This window comes from Vespula vulgaris, chromosome 1 (assembly GCF_905475345.1).
Source record: "Vespula vulgaris chromosome 1, iyVesVulg1.1, whole genome shotgun sequence".
Lineage (NCBI taxonomy): Eukaryota > Metazoa > Arthropoda > Insecta > Hymenoptera > Vespidae > Vespula > Vespula vulgaris.
This window is the reverse complement of record NC_066586.1, coordinates 1,723,576-1,740,284: the sequence shown is the minus strand read 5'-3', so window position 1 is coordinate 1,740,284 and position 16,709 is coordinate 1,723,576. Positions and strand designations below refer to the sequence as shown.

General features: G+C 30.8%; 3 protein-coding genes across 5 annotated transcripts; 1 reads left to right on the top strand and 2 right to left on the bottom strand.

Annotated features, from left to right (window-relative positions):
* Positions 1-1,998: 1,998 nt before the first annotated feature.
* On the bottom strand, positions 1,999-6,431 carry LOC127063539 (ribosomal protein S6 kinase 2 beta). Its single transcript, XM_050993489.1, has 13 exons — positions 5,690-6,431; positions 5,305-5,502; positions 5,137-5,218; positions 4,903-5,063; positions 4,558-4,664; positions 4,302-4,479; positions 4,057-4,222; positions 3,819-3,974; positions 3,437-3,696; positions 3,087-3,335; positions 2,769-3,007; positions 2,422-2,683; positions 1,999-2,329 (listed from the first exon to the last, which is right to left on the bottom strand). The coding sequence occupies exons 1-13, from the start codon at positions 5,741-5,743 to the stop codon at positions 2,204-2,206; spliced, it is 2,238 nt and encodes a 745-aa protein (XP_050849446.1). The 5' UTR covers positions 5,744-6,431; the 3' UTR covers positions 1,999-2,203.
* Positions 6,432-6,577: 146 nt separating this feature from the next.
* Positions 6,578-9,232, bottom strand: LOC127063749 (tumor suppressor candidate 3). Its single transcript, XM_050993879.1, has 9 exons — positions 9,039-9,232; positions 8,597-8,775; positions 8,424-8,541; positions 8,200-8,340; positions 7,998-8,138; positions 7,778-7,928; positions 7,542-7,707; positions 7,281-7,320; positions 6,578-6,954 (listed from the first exon to the last, which is right to left on the bottom strand). Exons 1-8 carry the CDS (start codon positions 9,120-9,122, stop codon positions 7,305-7,307), a joined length of 996 nt encoding a protein of 331 aa, XP_050849836.1. The 5' UTR covers positions 9,123-9,232; the 3' UTR covers positions 6,578-6,954; positions 7,281-7,304.
* Positions 9,233-9,831: 599 nt separating this feature from the next.
* LOC127063428 (hyaluronan mediated motility receptor-like) lies at positions 9,832-16,359 on the top strand. Of its 3 annotated transcripts, none has more exons than XM_050993232.1 (15): positions 9,832-10,055; positions 11,117-11,295; positions 11,433-11,732; positions 11,865-12,089; positions 12,172-12,648; positions 12,731-12,913; positions 12,981-13,181; positions 13,417-13,611; positions 13,679-13,812; positions 13,890-14,262; positions 14,335-14,556; positions 14,645-14,713; positions 14,815-14,921; positions 15,053-15,206; positions 15,814-16,359. In XM_050993232.1, the coding sequence occupies exons 1-15, from the start codon at positions 10,010-10,012 to the stop codon at positions 15,997-15,999; spliced, it is 3,051 nt and encodes a 1,016-aa protein (XP_050849189.1). In that variant the 5' UTR covers positions 9,832-10,009; the 3' UTR covers positions 16,000-16,359. The 3 variants fall into 3 exon arrangements, with proteins under 3 accessions (XP_050849189.1, XP_050849180.1, XP_050849190.1); XM_050993223.1 differs by having other exon boundaries at positions 12,981-13,196; XM_050993233.1 differs by lacking the exon at positions 9,832-10,055 and adding an exon at positions 10,749-11,023 and having other exon boundaries at positions 12,981-13,196.
* The last annotated feature ends 350 nt before the right edge of the window (positions 16,360-16,709 follow it).

Below are 16,709 nucleotides of genomic sequence, written 5' to 3'. Positions count from 1 at the left end.
TTGATATTTAAAATCACCTAAGAACTTTTGGCCCGCTTCTATATTATATATTCTAAACAAAACAATTAATTATTAGAAAGACTGGATCTTTCGTAAAAAAAAAAGCCAATCTACATTTTTAAAAATGATCGATTATAATACATTATCAAAAATGATCGATTTTAAATAAATAAAAGAATAACAATATATAAAAGCGTATTATAATTGATCTATACTTACCCATGCGCGCGCACGCATGCACATAGAACTGCACTACCGAGCATACATAATATAATCTTTTCTTCTTGACCGACCAAGTTTCTACCGTCGGTAAATCAGTTCTCTCTTCACATCATGCGAGTAAATCTATGAAGATATATAAATAAGTATTATATAAAAATATATTTTTTTATTAACAAACGCTCTGTCGAAGAACGAAGAGAATCCAATAGAAAAAAAAAAAATCGATGACTGTGTTTATTTAATTGATGTAAAATTTATATATATATTACTCTAATATAATTAAACAATAACAAAACAAGACGTACACGTAGTATAATAAATTAATATTTAAACAAGAGTACATTGCTCGTAAGACGCATTAAAAATAAAATAATTTTAATTTATTATTTGAATGACAAAGCTAAGAAAAGGGACAAACCATTTGGTCAAAAACTAACCTATAATCGTGTGTAAACATATAACAATTTTTTCTATTTTTTATATATGTAGATATGATATATATTGCACTGCAAATAATATAGATTTATTAAATCTTACAGTGTGTAAGCTGCATATATGTATGTGTGTTATTCTTGAAAATTATAATTTATATTAATACATATTTATATATATAAATGCTTATACAGTAGGTACATCCAACGATGCTTACTCGACGGAATACGAAAGAATACTGAGTCAACAGATGTTAAAATCACTCAAGTTCTCATACTTGTTTATCTTACATAAAGTTTATCATTTTTTTACTGTACTCATAAAGTTTATCATACTTTTATTGGTTACTATTATTTAGGAACCATATTCTACGTGACTTTTTTTTATTTTACTCAATTCACACACATTCTTATATATGTTGTGCTTATAAAAGATTAATCACAGATCCTTAATTAAATATAATAAAAAACCATTTGTACAAACGAAAATAATTTTACCTACGAAATGTTTCGACATCGAAATTTATAATTTGAATTTAAACAGTCCTACCGTATCAATTAATTGTAATTATTCAGATATTAACGTTTTATATACTTGTTAATGAATATATACGAATACGAGAATAATAATTTTATCTACCAACTATTTCGACATTGAAATTTACAATTTAAATTTAAACAATCCTACAGTATTAATTATTTCTAATTATTCAGATATTACCGTTTCATATACTTGTTAATAAATATATATATATATATAATCATCGATTTGAAGATTAATTGTAAAACATTGATTTGAATAGATTTTGAAGATTACTGGGACAATTTTATTAATATTGAAATATTTTACATAGTATTAAAGCTGATAAGAGACCGTAAATGAATAATTTTTTTCTACTCTATAGACGTATTTAAAGCTCATAAAGAAAAAGTTAATTTATAATAGAGCATTATATACCTAATTAAATTTCAACATTGCACGAATAATACTACATTCATATCAATAAAATATAATCTTCTGTTATATTTAGATTTACATTCACTTATAGACTTATATAGTCTTATTTAGCAAGATCGACGTAGGAAATATATTTAAAAAGGTGTTTTTTTAAGAATATAGGAATCTTTGACTAAAACTTAAAGATTTAGGCATTAATATTAGATCATTTTTAAATGTCTATATATGGCAATATATACGTACGTGAAAGTACGCAGAGGTACTAAATGAAAATGAAAAGTATAAATAAGTATCACATTAAGTTCACTGTCACTGATTTGTAAACGCTTCTCACACATTTTGTACATAATTAATTGAATAATAACAGTGATAGTGCCAATAGAAACATTTAGCTTCTTTCTTCTTGTACTTTAAATTATCTGGCTTGTACATGTCAAAATTTGCCCTTTAAGATTCTTTTAGATATTTATAATTCCATCTTTTCTCTCTTCTTTCTTGTTCTCTTTTTTCTTTTTTTTTTTCTTTTTTTTTTCCTTTTTTCTTCTTTTTTTTGTTTCTTTTTTTTTACTAATGTATCTTAAAATTTAATTTTTTAAATTTCTGTAGGACCTGGTTTAGCTTGTGTTCTGCGACGGGCTAATTCTGACAAAACAACAGGCCCAATATGAGGTGATCTTGGACTACTTGACATAGCTCTGTAGGTCGCTGCAACGGCCATCTATAAAATTCCAATATATGAAATAAAATGAACATAAGCAAAAACAGCATCAAGTAGGCTTGATTTCGATCTATAATTTATTTAAAAGATACCTTCAAACTATGTGGATCTGTACTGATATCAGGTAACATTTTTTGTGGAAGATGATGACGATTTGCAACCCAAGGATATTTTAAAATTAAAGCTGCTGTAGGCCTACGATTAGGATCAACGTGTAACATCCTCTTGACCAATTCTTTGGCTTCCACTGATATTTGACACCAGACTCCACTTTCTACATCTATATATCCGGGTCCAATATGATCAAGTATATCGGTTGCACTATCTCCTGGACTGTTTCGGAAAGGGGTGTATCTGCAGACAAATATTACATACAATACTTTTGACTTTATATGTTGTTATTATGTGATAAATATTTCCAAATTAATCAGTCTCATACCCGGCTAACATAATATATAGTAAGACACCTAAAGACCAAATATCACAAGCTGTATCATATCCTTGCCGTTTCAATACTTCAGGTGCAACAAAATTGGCTGTATAACACGGTGTCATTAATAAACCATTTTCTGCACGTAACTGTTTAGCAAATCCAAGATCACATATACATAATGTACTTGGATCCCCACCAGGTTTGGAAAATAATATATTGGATGGTTTCAAATCACGATGGACTACCTGAAAACATTTGACATCCGGATTATAAATACCTATTATTAATACAAATACTTAGAGACGGAACGGTATAAATGCTTACTCCATTTTCATGTAAATAATGAACTACACTAGTAATCGTGTATATCACCTCGGCAGCTTCTCTTTCTGTAAAATTACGTCTTTGTAACAATCGATCAAGAAGTTCTCCACCTCGCAAAAGTTCTAACACAAGATAAACTCGTCTATCATCTTCGTGAACGGTTCTTAAAGATACGATATGTGGATGCCTTCCGTATCGTAACAGGATTTCTATTTCTTCCGAAGGATCCCGTTTTGCTTTTTCTATCACCTATTTTACGACCAATCTTAATTACGTACAATAAATATAAAATTTAATAATTATAAAATATGAAATTTCTCGTTATATATTTATTTATGTATATAAATTACCTTAATAGCATACTCAGTTTTAGTTGCCTTATGAACTGCAAGGTAAACGGTACTATAAGTTCCTTTACCTATTTCCTGCTTAAATTCATATTCATCAGTTACTAGAATAGGATTGACATAAGCTGGGAAAGTACTGCTAATACTATCACAGTTTTTGTACTCTGGAGTTTTTGTATGATCTTCTAGTAAACATGGTGCAACAAAGCTAAACCCACGAAACAATTCATGAGCATTTGCGCTAGGAGGTACACCAGGAGAATCTAAAAAAAAATAATATCTTTTCAAATAGAAAATATATACTTAGTCGATTCTTTCAGCTAATCAACAATTTCAAACATTAACATAAAAAAAAAGAAAAAGAAAAAAAATTGTACGTTATTACCCTTAGGTGTTTTACATGTAAATTCACTATCAAAATAAAATGCATCATCTTCTTGACTAACGGCTGGTTTGAAAGGCGGTCTTATCTTTTTCCTATAAAGAGCATCCCAATCAATGGTTCCAAAAAAGACGTGGTTTTTTATTTCTTCTACACTACCTAAGCGAATGTATGAAAACTAATCAAATAGAATATTCGCACAAGATATAAATGTATTTTCATTAAAATATTTAGACATTACCAGACCCAAGTCTATTTGCTGGATTTCTTTTAAATAATACTCGTAATAATGCTCGGGCTTCCAGTGAAATATTAGAAGGCATGGTAAGTTTTGCTTTTAATATTTGAGTCATAGTTTCTTTTCTATTCGCTCCTTGGAATGGAAGTGCACCCGTCAACATCTCAAACTGAAAATTACTATTTACTTAAAAAATAAGATATAAATAAATCTAAATGTTTTTTTAGAAAACTTTTGTAGTAACTAACCATGAGGATACCAAAGCTCCACCAATCTGCAGCATAAGAATGCCCTTTTCGATTAACAATTTCCGGTGCCATATATTCGATTGTACCACAAAATGAATATGCTTTAGAATTATCCAATGATTGTTTACTTAATCCAAAATCAGTTAAAGAGATATGCCCTTCAGTGTCCAATAAAATACTGCGAAAAATAAAATAAAAAATAAATGAAATGATATTTTCAAAATGTAATACCACTTAACTTTAACGAAATACAAACTTTTCTGGTTTTAAATCGCGATATATTATACCAAGTTTGTGTATATGATCCAATGCAAGTGCAAGTTCAGCAAGATAAAATTTTACATCCTCTTCTGTGAACATGACCTGCAAATTTATTTCTAAAATAGTACCAATTCCAATCTCTATCAAAAGAAACATGGTATTGAAGAGTACATATATGATAGTTGTTACCAATCAAGATATATTAAATATTTGTCTCATTATTATGTGCATATATACAATTGAATAAATTGTGCAATGACAAAAAGATATTCATCGATAGAAATGAAAATTGAATGAAAAGTAATCATACAAGTTGTATCTAGTTAGCTTGTTCAATAACCTCTTTGGATAGTCTTGTAAAAAGATCACCACCCCTTAGGAAGTCTAAGATCAAGTACAGTTTGCCCTCTGTCTGGAATGCATAGTGTAGTCGAACAATGAATGGATGCTCCACATCCACCAATATATTTCTTTCCATTTTTGTTCTTACTCTGTCTCTAACTAAGGTACCATGATCATAATTAGACTGAACAATAATGAAGGAGATATTAACTTTTTAATTATAAAAAAATACCTTTCAAAGTCGCCTTTTTAAGGACCTTCATAGCATATAGCGTGCCGCTATCCTTTCCCACAACTTTCCGTACCAAAAAGACCTAACCAAATATAATCAATTACAAAAGAAAAGAAAATAAAAAGAAATAATAAAAAATAACGCATAAAAGATTGAATCGTTTTTTACCTTGCCAAAAGAGCCTTGACCTAGTACTTTTAATAGTTCAAAATGAGATGGATCTGCCTTTTCATGACCATCTCGAACCACCTCCCGTACCTCTATTTCATGGGACTCCGAACATCCATTTGAGTGCGACTCAATAATGTTTCCTTGAGTAATCATTGTTTCTTCCTGGTTCTCATCTGATAGAATTTCTAATCCTTGCTAAAAGAACAAAATTATATCGTTGGCATGGCTTGTAATTTAAATATATATAGATACATATTGTTGTCTTGTAAAAATAAATTTTTTTTGGGGAGATCATCATACATGATCGATATAAGGTAATACGTAATCGAATTAAAATATGTTTAACAGTTTATCGAGTAATAAACGGAATAAATTATTTTACCTTTTCATTTACATGTTGCTCAGTCCAAGGAACCGTCAGATTCGCTAACGGCATTATATTCGCATTTATTTCCAAGGTCGTATAAGATAAAACAAAATAGTTATAGTAATGTCACTATACCGTTGCAACATTTAGTAAGCTATTAAAAATTAGTATTTGGCCCGTATACTCTGTATAAACAACTAAAAAAATTTTTCCGCACATTCGCGGTTAGACTAAGGAACGCATGTATGTATATGGTTTACGCGATAAGTATCGACCACAGATAACGAATTAACGCGAAGGCTTTTAGACGGGACTCTTGATTTAAACCGGAAGCTAGGTCTAGAGAAAAAGCGATAACGATAGCTCATGATTTAAATACAATCTTCTACCATCCGTTCATTAGTATTAATTAAATACATCCGCTAATTACAAAGCGTACAAAGATATTTCATTGTTGCAAATGAACTCGCCCCTCTCCACTCCCCTCCCCTCCCCTCCGCATAACTACTTCCCCTCTTTCCAATAATGGATCGTCTTTACACAGTGTACGTTTTGAATCGACAAAAGATTGCTACGATATAGCTAAAGATCATTTACACATGTCTGCTTATATTTTATAAAATGTTTCAACACTAATAAAAACAAATAACACGTATAATTCGAACTGAATACAATCGTCGAGAAAATAAATCTCATACGAAAAGATTAAGATTAGTTTTCGTTATTTATTTGTGTATTACTAATATCACTGACTGGCGCCATATTTCATACGAAATTAATAAAACATCAGCGCCGCGTGGTGTGACGTCGAACTACCAAACTCGTAACTAAAGGATAAATCTATTCAAATTTCAATAGTATATGCAATAACTTCATTCGGTAAGAGTATACAACAGGTATATATCGACGTATTATCCATTTATTCTTATTACTTTCATATTTTATTTAATTATGGACATAACAGAATAATTGTTCTCTTTCTTGGATTATTCTTCAAGGATTCGCAGATGGTATCGAAACATTTTGAAAAATTATTTCAAAATAAAAAGCAAAAAGTTTTAATTCTACTCATCCTTCGAATACAATTAGTATCCTTACATGTGTTATTTATATAAAATTTTTTGTATCTATTCAACTTCTGCCTCAATGGTTCATAATGATTTTTTTTCTTTTTTACTTTACCTGTATAGATTTGGAAGAACTCATAAATGATATAATTTAAGCAGATAAATTTCAGTTTAAAGGCAGTTTTAAATTTCCAGTAATTTTTATATCAAACTCTGTAAATAAGTAATGTTTTATTCTGATTATCTTTTGTTTAAAAAATTTGCACGACTATTAAGAGTCATGTATTAACATATTTTACTTTACATAAAAATGTATGAACTTGATAATTATCGTACAACATTTATAGAAAGGTTGTAGGCTAAGATACATCATTTTTTTGTAACAACTTTTTAGCCTTCAAACGTGTGCAAAAATTCAACAATAAATCATGTATCATATCTTTATCTTCGCTATAACTCGTGTGCCATAATATACATTTGTGAGGCCAATGAGATCATGGCAAGATAAAAATTCTCACAAAGATGGGACTTATACGAACCTTTTTTTTCTGTAAAATATCTGTTCATTTAAATAGCAACCTGTAACAGACCAATTATTCTTCACTGGAAGGGGGTTAAGAGTAGATACTTTTAAATATATAACACGGAGTATGATAGTACCTTTATACATTATACAAACACATACTATCATACTCCAAGAAAATGTAACATAGCTACATGCAAAAAAGAAAATAAATAATTGATAAGACAAATGTAAATTATATGCAAGTATATATAATATATATGTGTGTTTGGCAAACCTGTATGGATACCCTTGAGCCTTGTTCTTAAATATGGATAAAAGAAGGCTAAAGAAAATGGCAACTAATCCAAAGCCTATCACAGCAAATATTCTTCGTTTTTTAACATCACCTTTCCTTGTTGCAGCTTCGGTCATTAGAATCATTCCTAATACCACTGCTCCATCTTATTACTTTTGTTAAGGTATATTATGCTTAACAATTGATTTATTATGTTTACTAAATTAAAAGGATACTCAAAACCATAACAATATAAGTTTCTAACACAAATTGACCTTGGGACGATCCATGAATATATGCCATATTTCCATTAGCTGACTTGTGGATAAATGGAGGTCCTCTGATATGATTCCACATTTGTCCTGATATCATTGTAAGAGTGAAAAACTATAAGAAGATCAATTTTAATGAAATTAATCGTTGTATTAAAAGTAAAGAAAACTAAAACAAGCTTACCAATGCACTAAGAGCCCAAATTGTTTTATTATAAATTAAATCTAAATTGTTACGCCTAACATAGAGGAATACTCCGATCAGAACCAAAAACATCATCAAAGTCACTGTACCAGAGTAATTTGGTGGCCTGAAGACGTTTATCTATAAAAAATAATTGTTTTTAATGAATATTTTATTACACAAGCTTATTAGAAATATTTACCTGAATATCAGTACGTTCTGATATCCACTTTGCTATTGCTTCTGCAGCAAAACCAACTCTTTGTATGTCCATAGTATCCGCTGGTTTTGGTTTACCTTTCGCTGGAAAATGTATATATACTGGAGCAGTATTCAATCTCATCTGAAAGAAGATAGTTTTGTATCTTTTTGTATTGAAGATACTTTAGAAACTGATTACTGCATATATATGTATATATTTAATACCATTTGAAAAACGTCTGATCCTTCGTCGAAATCTACAGATGCGAAAAACAACTTGTTCGAATAAGACTGAGAATACCGGAATGAATTTGCAACTATTGTAAATTCGTCGTTCGCATGTCTGAAAAAAAAAAGTAATTAAAAAGAGTTATTACTAAATATCATTATTTTATTACCTGCAAATTTGACACTGCCTTTGTGGTGCCATAGCAGTGAACATTACGATAACAGAATAATTTCTTGGAGTATTTTTAACAAACTCCTTAAATTTTGCTCCGTTAAACTTAATTACAGGTCTCCTAATGGCCATTTCTGTTAACTGTTGTACACGTTCGGCTAATGAGGAACTTTGACTCTAGAAAATATATGTAGATTGATCAGTTTAGAGGTTATAAAGAGAATATACTAATGGTTACACTATTACAACTTATCTTTTTAATTCGAGTTAAAGTATAACGTAAGAAAAAATTAATAGAAAATTAATGAACATAAAAGAAGTTTCATTGAAATTGTACAATCAATTAGAATAAATTTTGAGGGATGACATGAATCTGACATTTCAAAATAGCACGACAATTTCTTTGAACTTATCGACGAGATTATTTCCTAAATACTCACATTTTTCGTTCTATATTGACAGCTAACATAAGATAAACTCATGAGCACAATCCCCAGGAATGTAATATAATATTTCGACTTCATTTTAATAGATTTTGACAAGATAATCTATCAGAAAAAGCAGTAACAGCTATCTCTATCGGAACACGCTACTGGAATAACCGTACATATAACATGCTGCAAATGCCGATTGGTCTGAACGTTACTACGTGGCACTTGACGTCTACACGTTTTATGCAACAAAAGTTTATTACACTATTACAAAATTAAACGACGATGTAACGGTCCTGTGTAAAAGTTCAATGCGCATCAAACGTTGGGAAAAAGGAGAAAGGAAAAGAAAAAAATCGAATTCTTTATACGAATATTTTTTTAATTAATTTTATTCGATAGATGATGTACGTCATATCGCGAAAAAATTTTCTTCGGATAACACTTTGAATAACTTATTAAATAAACGATACATATTGTAGATTTTATTAGAAGACAAAAATAGTCTCGATATCTACGTTTAATATTATTGAAAAAAAAAAAAAAGAAAAAAAAAGGAAACAAAAAAGAAATCTAAAAAAATAAATTATTGTGTCTGACAATGCTCGTGGCGATAAAACATATAGATACATTACTGTTAACGCGTACGTCACATTTCACCGTTTATTCGACGACGATTGAATGGCTCGTCGTTGATTGGTCAATATCGTCTTCGCGTAACCGTCATTTCAAACGAAGAAAAACCGGTGAACAGACCCGCCTGAAGAAACGTTGAGAGAAGAACGCTTGTGTAAGATTCACGCAACTTCATATAAGCCATAGTTTTCAAGGGGGATGGACGTGTTCATGGTGGAACGTGCAGTGTTTTTAATAATTAATAACGGTGTTTATTTCTGATATAAACATTGGTGTTCAAACGCGTATATTGTTTTAAAAACATTTTTCTGAAATTTTATCAAATATATTCGATATATAGTGATATGTCGTTCTCAAAAGCTAGGATTCAACGGTTCAATGAACTTGCAAGTATGTTCTTAACATTAACCGTTTACTATGTTTAAAGATTTCAAAGAAAATTACAAAAAATGGTATCGTCGTTTGGAGCAGCGATAACGCTCATTGACGTCTCGTATTAAGGAGTGTGCATTTAATTAAAAAATTAAACATTTGAGACGGAAGCTACATTCTGGCGGGAAAATTGTCCCGAGTTGTCTCGTAACGCGTAACACCTTTTATCGATTCGAGTTTTTTAAACTGATTTTTCTTTTTCTTCTCCCTTCTTCATTTTACTAATTAACACTAAAGCTAAAGTTACTACAGTTTGTTCAAACGATTGACGTTAGTGCCTGAACAATGATAATTATATTAAAATTAATATCATTGATAGACTCTTGTCAGTGCAATTGTTTGATTATACTTGAATTTCTAAATATTATTTTTTTGCGATTAAAATTTGTTTACTTTATAACACGAACTCTGAGAATATTGTTATAAACAAAATGATCGATCTTTTTGACGGTGATGCCTTTCGATCGTCATATTTTTTACGACGATAAAAAAAAAATAAGTCCGTGTCAGTTAAAAAATGCATCCTCGGAAATTCGTGTGACGCACGTTGTAACAATCGCACGATGGTTTTGCGAGACATTTTGATCTTTAAATGTTTTAAAAGGTGAAGGGCCGAAGAGGAGGTGGAGGGGGTAAGACAGAAATAGGAGGGGGGGTGTAGGTAACGACAAAAGAAGGTATTTTATCGCAACGACAAGAAGGGTCGGTCGAATGTTACACCTGGTACCTTCATGAGTCTACATCTCCCTCAAATACAGACACACAGCTGTCTCTCGTTTCGAGTCTCCCCTTCCGAAGATGCATCAAAAGGAAATCCCTTTGATTCCACTCTCCAACCTTAGTTTTGTAGCATATTCGTTGAAAGAACAAGAGCGAATCTTCGTGAACGATAATTTCACCTTTAAACCCGTGTCCTTCTTTAAAATGTATTTTCCATGATACACGTTATTAATTCATGAATAATGAATATGCATGTTGTTGCTGCGACATTTATAATTATTATATATGAACTTTTCTAGGCGAGGCACCACCACCCGGTGCATACGATCCAAAGTTTGATCAAAAAATCAAAGGACTTGTTATCGAGAAAACAGAAAGATTTCAGGATAATAAAAGTGTAACGAGTAATGGGACCGAATCAAGCTTAACCGTTTCGAGCAAGAGCACCGGAAATCTACAATCGGAAAGATTTGTAACCGTAAGAAGATATATTTATTAGCGAAATAATTATTTAGTTGGTAGATTAAGAAGTATATTAAGTATGTGATAATTGATATACGTTAGTTGATATAAGTAACTGTTATAAATAGATTCTTTTTTTTTTTTTTTATATAGCCACAATGTACGAGAAGGCGAGTTATTGTCAAACCAATAAATCCAAATTACACGAAGGAAAAATTGAAATCCATGAACCAGACTAAGAATAAAAGTATTACCAAGACGCATTATAATTATACGCATCAGCTGTTGGAATTACAAGTTGAGTGTACGAATAAAGATAGAACTATACAGGAACATGAGAAACATATAGAAGAAATGAAGGAAGAAATGTGCAAGCTTGAAGTGCAAATAGAGGAGTTACATAAAAAACAAGTTGAAGTTGAAAAACAACATAGGAAAGATATAGAAACAATGGTGAGGGAATAGTAGTAATCCTTGAATTTCTTTTTTTTCTTTATTTTTTTATTCTTTCTTTCTTTTTTTTTCTTTTTAGGTTTGTAAATCTAAACTTTTGCAGCTAATTTTGTAAAACTCTTATGTTTTTAGGCTAAATTACAACAGGAGGTTTTAGATAATCACGATGAAAGGCATCAAGTTGAAGCAGAAGAGCTCCGTTCTAAATTGTTGGATATGTCGAGAGAAAAAGAACAAGAAATTTCTGCTAGAAGAATACTGGAAAATGAATTAAGAAAACGAGTGGCCGAGTTGTTAGAAAAAATTTCTCTTTTAGAGTCGGAGTTGGCTAGAAAAACAGAAAAAAATCAAATTGCGGTAATTAATGTAGTGTAGTTTTTATACGATAACGAAGTTATCACAATATTAAAGTAATAAATGAAATATTTTTTTTAAATAGATACAAACCTTAGAGACAAGAAATAAAGAGTTATTGTCGAAATTAAAAGCATTGGAGGAAGAACGCGACGTCCAAGTCGAATTATTAGAAAAAGAAAAATCGCAGCTTGTGTCGGATGTAAATGATTTAACGGACAATAAATGTGAACTCGAAGGTAAATTAGAAAAAAGACAGGAGGTGATTTTAGAGCTTCAAGCGCAATTGTCTACTCTTCAATGTGAGTTAGACGAATTAAAAGGGGAATACGACAAACTTTTGGAGGATTCCATGAAACAAACGAGCGATCTTGTGAAAAATTATGATGAAGAAAAAGAGACGTTGAAAGATACCTTTGTAAGAGAAAAAGAAGAGCTTGAATCGCAATATGATCAGACGAAAATGACAGTAATTATATTGCAAACCAATTTAGAAGATATGGCCGAAACTAATTCATTTCTTCAGAAAGAATTACAAGACGTGCAAATGCTTTACAAAGATGTAAATACTTCGTTAATAACAACGATCATTAATTCCTTGATAGTTTAGAATTTTTAATTGAATTATATTTTTTTGATAATAGTTAAGTCAACGATTGAGGCAAGCCCACGACGAATTAGAAATTGCAGAACGGAAACACGAGCTTGTCTTAAAGGAACATAAAAATGAGATAGAGGTTTTAAAAAAGCAACATAGCAAAGAAAACTCGGAATTAAAGCAGCTATTGGAAGAGGCAAAGGAAGATTATTTAAACGAAATAGAAAATGTATGTGACAGACAAATTAGTTTTATCGAATTCTTTCTTGGATAATCAAAATATTTTTTTCTTATAGTTGTCCATAGCAAGAGATAAAGAAATAGCTGATTTACAAAAGGCAACGAGTCAAACAATCGAGGAAGAAACCAAACGAATAAAGGAGCATACGAACAAAATCGTTGAAAATGCCGAAGCTGTTACTAGAGAAACTTTAGCAGCTTGTCGTGCGGAAAGCGAAGAAAGAGTAAAGAGAGCAATCGCCGAATGTGACGCGAAAGTAAGCGGACCACATGTGCGTAAAACGCTAAACATCACCTGACCTTGTATTTTGTTTTATTTCTTTTCTTTTCTTTCCTTTATCTTTTTCTTTTTTCCCCCCGTAGATTTCCATAAAACTAAAATATTTAATGATTTATTAGCATGGTTTGTCTTGGTTTGCTGTGATGTTTGGATTATCGACTTTTGTAGATGAAAATGATTTTTTGTATTAATAGCTTTTCATAATAACGTAGATAAACACAATGATCAGAGAAGCTACAGCTGCGATTGAAGAAGAAATGCGTCTTAATGTCGAAAAATATAAAGCATGTTTGACAAGAGTAGAGACCGAACGTGCTGCATTAGACGATAAATTAGCCCAAAGAGATGCTGAAATTACGAAACTTTCCTCGATACTCGAGGAATTGAAATTGACCGCGGAAACTCAGGTACTTCTAATATCAGTTTTTCTCCTCGCACGTGTTATTTACGTTCTCTGTTATTATATTCTTCTAGGAGAGTTTTAGTCAAAGTTTGCAAGTCGAATTAGACAGAGCGGAAACAGAATTGGCGGAAAAGAAAGCAGAGCTTAGAGCATTGAAAGATCAAATACGTGCGGAGGCTGCGGAAATGGTTGCTAGAAGAAAAAGGTACAGAAAAATTATTTTATATGTATATATTTTTTAATTAAAATTATATATACATATGACCACCGCGTATTGTATAGGTTTGAAATAGTTATGGCTGAAAATCAAGCATCGGTTGCTGCACTTTCGAAACGTCTGGCACAGAGTCACGCTGAGGTAGAGAGACTCCAAGATGAGTTAAGACGCGGAGAGGATTGTATACACGAGCATCGAGATTTACTCGCTTCTATGCGTAATAATTCTCAAATGGTACATGATCAAGTACACAATATTATGAAACAATTAGATGCCGAGAGGCAACTTGTAAGTCAAATCGAAGCCGGTAGTTTATCCGAGTTTGAATCGATTAAAACTATTTTCGAAGTTAAAATTGACGAACTTCAACGGGTAGCAGCGAAAGAAATTACACGGCTTCGAGAAGAAATTAAAAAGAAGTCAAACGAAAATGCAGAGGTACTATTCTATGTGTATTAATATAATAAAAAGAACGTTAACTTCCATTACAATTATATTTGTTAATTTTAGATGAAGAAACAACTCGATGAAATGGCTGGTTCTCTTTGCGCCGCGCAAGATATGTTATTAAGATTAGAAGAAAGAAACGATGCGCAAATGATTGAAATTTCGCGATTAGAAGTTGAATGTAGTAAAGTTCACGAACAATTAAATAATCAAGAAAAGATCTCCGAAGAAAACACTGCATTGATATCTGTACAATCGGCGCAACATAAACTCGCCATCGAGAAAGTAAATATCTTAAGATTAGAGATATGTTGTATGCATGTATAATATCAAAAAGAATGAAAATATCTAATTTAGATCGTTATGTTTATAGGCGAATTATCAGTTAAAAGAACTCTCCACGAAAGTTATATTACTCGAGGAAAGAGATCGGTCTGCCGAGGTAATGTTTTAATTTCTATTAAAAAAGGAAAAATTGATTTTTTTATTCTCTTATTAATTTGATAATAATAATATAAATGAGCATGATCGATCGTGTTTTAGAACAAATACTTATTAGCCGAAAAGGAAAAAGCACAATGGCATGCTCGTGAAGAGAAGCTTTTAAAAGAATTAGCCGAGGAAAGAGCACGTCGTGAAACTGCTGAAACGTAAGATCATTATGATTATCAATACTTTCCCAAGAAGAAAAAAAATACAAATAATTGATATTAAATACATACACGTACATATACATATTATATATATGTATCTATATACATATGCATATTTTTTAATATAGCGAAGTCAAGACATTAACCGAAACTAATGATCGACTTCGAAAGGAGTACGAAGACATTAATGAAAAATATGCCGAAATAGTTGGCCATCAGAATCACAAACAAAGAATCAAGCACGTTTCACAGCTGAAAGAAAAGATCTATCGATTGGAACAGGTGCGTTTATTAATTATTGTCGGCCTTGCGATTAGTTTCTACTGGATTTGGTTGTATTTTCAATCGATTACTTGTAACTTCGATTACCATGTGTTTCCAAATTTGTTTTGTGATATCGATATATTTTTTTTTCGTTTCTTTTTTTCCTTTTTTTGTTGATATTGTTAAAAACGTTGTATCAAATGTTTTTGTTTTCTCTTTACTTTTTTATCCTTTTTTTTTATTTTTTTTTTATTTTTTATTTTTTTTAATATTTTTTTATCGATTAAAAAGATCCTATATTGTTTCTAAATTATCTGTCTATTGTACTTATAGTATTTATTTATACAATGATATAAATTTTGTTATAAAAATTACGCAATGCAAAATATAAATAAAAAAAAAAAAAAAAAAAAAGAAAAAGACAAGTATATATGTTCAATGAAATAAATATGTTTCTATTACGAATAATTTTGTGTTACTATCTTGTTTTGCCCACTATATATTATAACTTGCCATTATTATTCGTTTCTGTTATCTGCATTATATATACACACACACACACACGACATATATATATATATATATCTGAGCAAATTGCACAATAAGCAGGTGAATTTTTTTTTAGGAATTGCAAACTAAATCCAGGCAACTGGAACAACAACAAAAGGCAGCGGAGAAGTTAAAAACTCAACAGAAACGTCCCCATACTAAAGGGAAAGAAAACATAATAGGAGTTTCGAGAAGTAGTCATACCACACCTACATCTTCACCGCATAAATCATTGACGCCTCTTCGAAATCGAAACGAATAATTTGATTACAAATTATGGCCAAAAGACTTTGCCAAATTAGTTCGTGTATAAGAACTATAGGTGTGTAAAAATAGTTAAGTCACATGCACGTTCCGGGATAGGGGGAGGGGAAGAAAAAAAAAAGAAGAAGAAGAAGAAAGAATTCGATGTTAATCGTTGATATTCGACATTTGGTGTTTTAATGTTTTTTTTCTTTTGTTTTTTTTTTTTTCGTTTCTTTTTTCTCTCGTCGAAACAAAATTATTCGTAGTTACATGGCTCGTTTAAATCAATAACGTTCAAAAGGTACCAAGTGTATTTGGTCAATCTCTTGTTGAATTTTTGTCGTTCAAGATTCGTCAATAAATCAGATTCTCATAAGCGCTATTATGTTTATTTTGAGAGTATATATGTTAGACAATTCACACAATTATTATTACATTATTCATTTTTATAGCCGTGAAGTTAAATAAAGTTTTATTTATACTACCGACTTGTTTAAAACGATCATTTACCTTATTACAACGGAATAGCTCTTGAAGGTCGATTTAAAAGATCAATAGGATCGTTTAAAAACTTGGAGTTCCTTGAAAGTTTGCAAATAAAATAACATAATCAAAGTGCAATAGGTTTCATCCTTCAAAGTGGACGAACGCAGTAATAAAGTCCACCTAAGTTACTAAGGACCCATCCAATTCATTAGACTTTATTATGCCTAGTCGCGTAGCTTG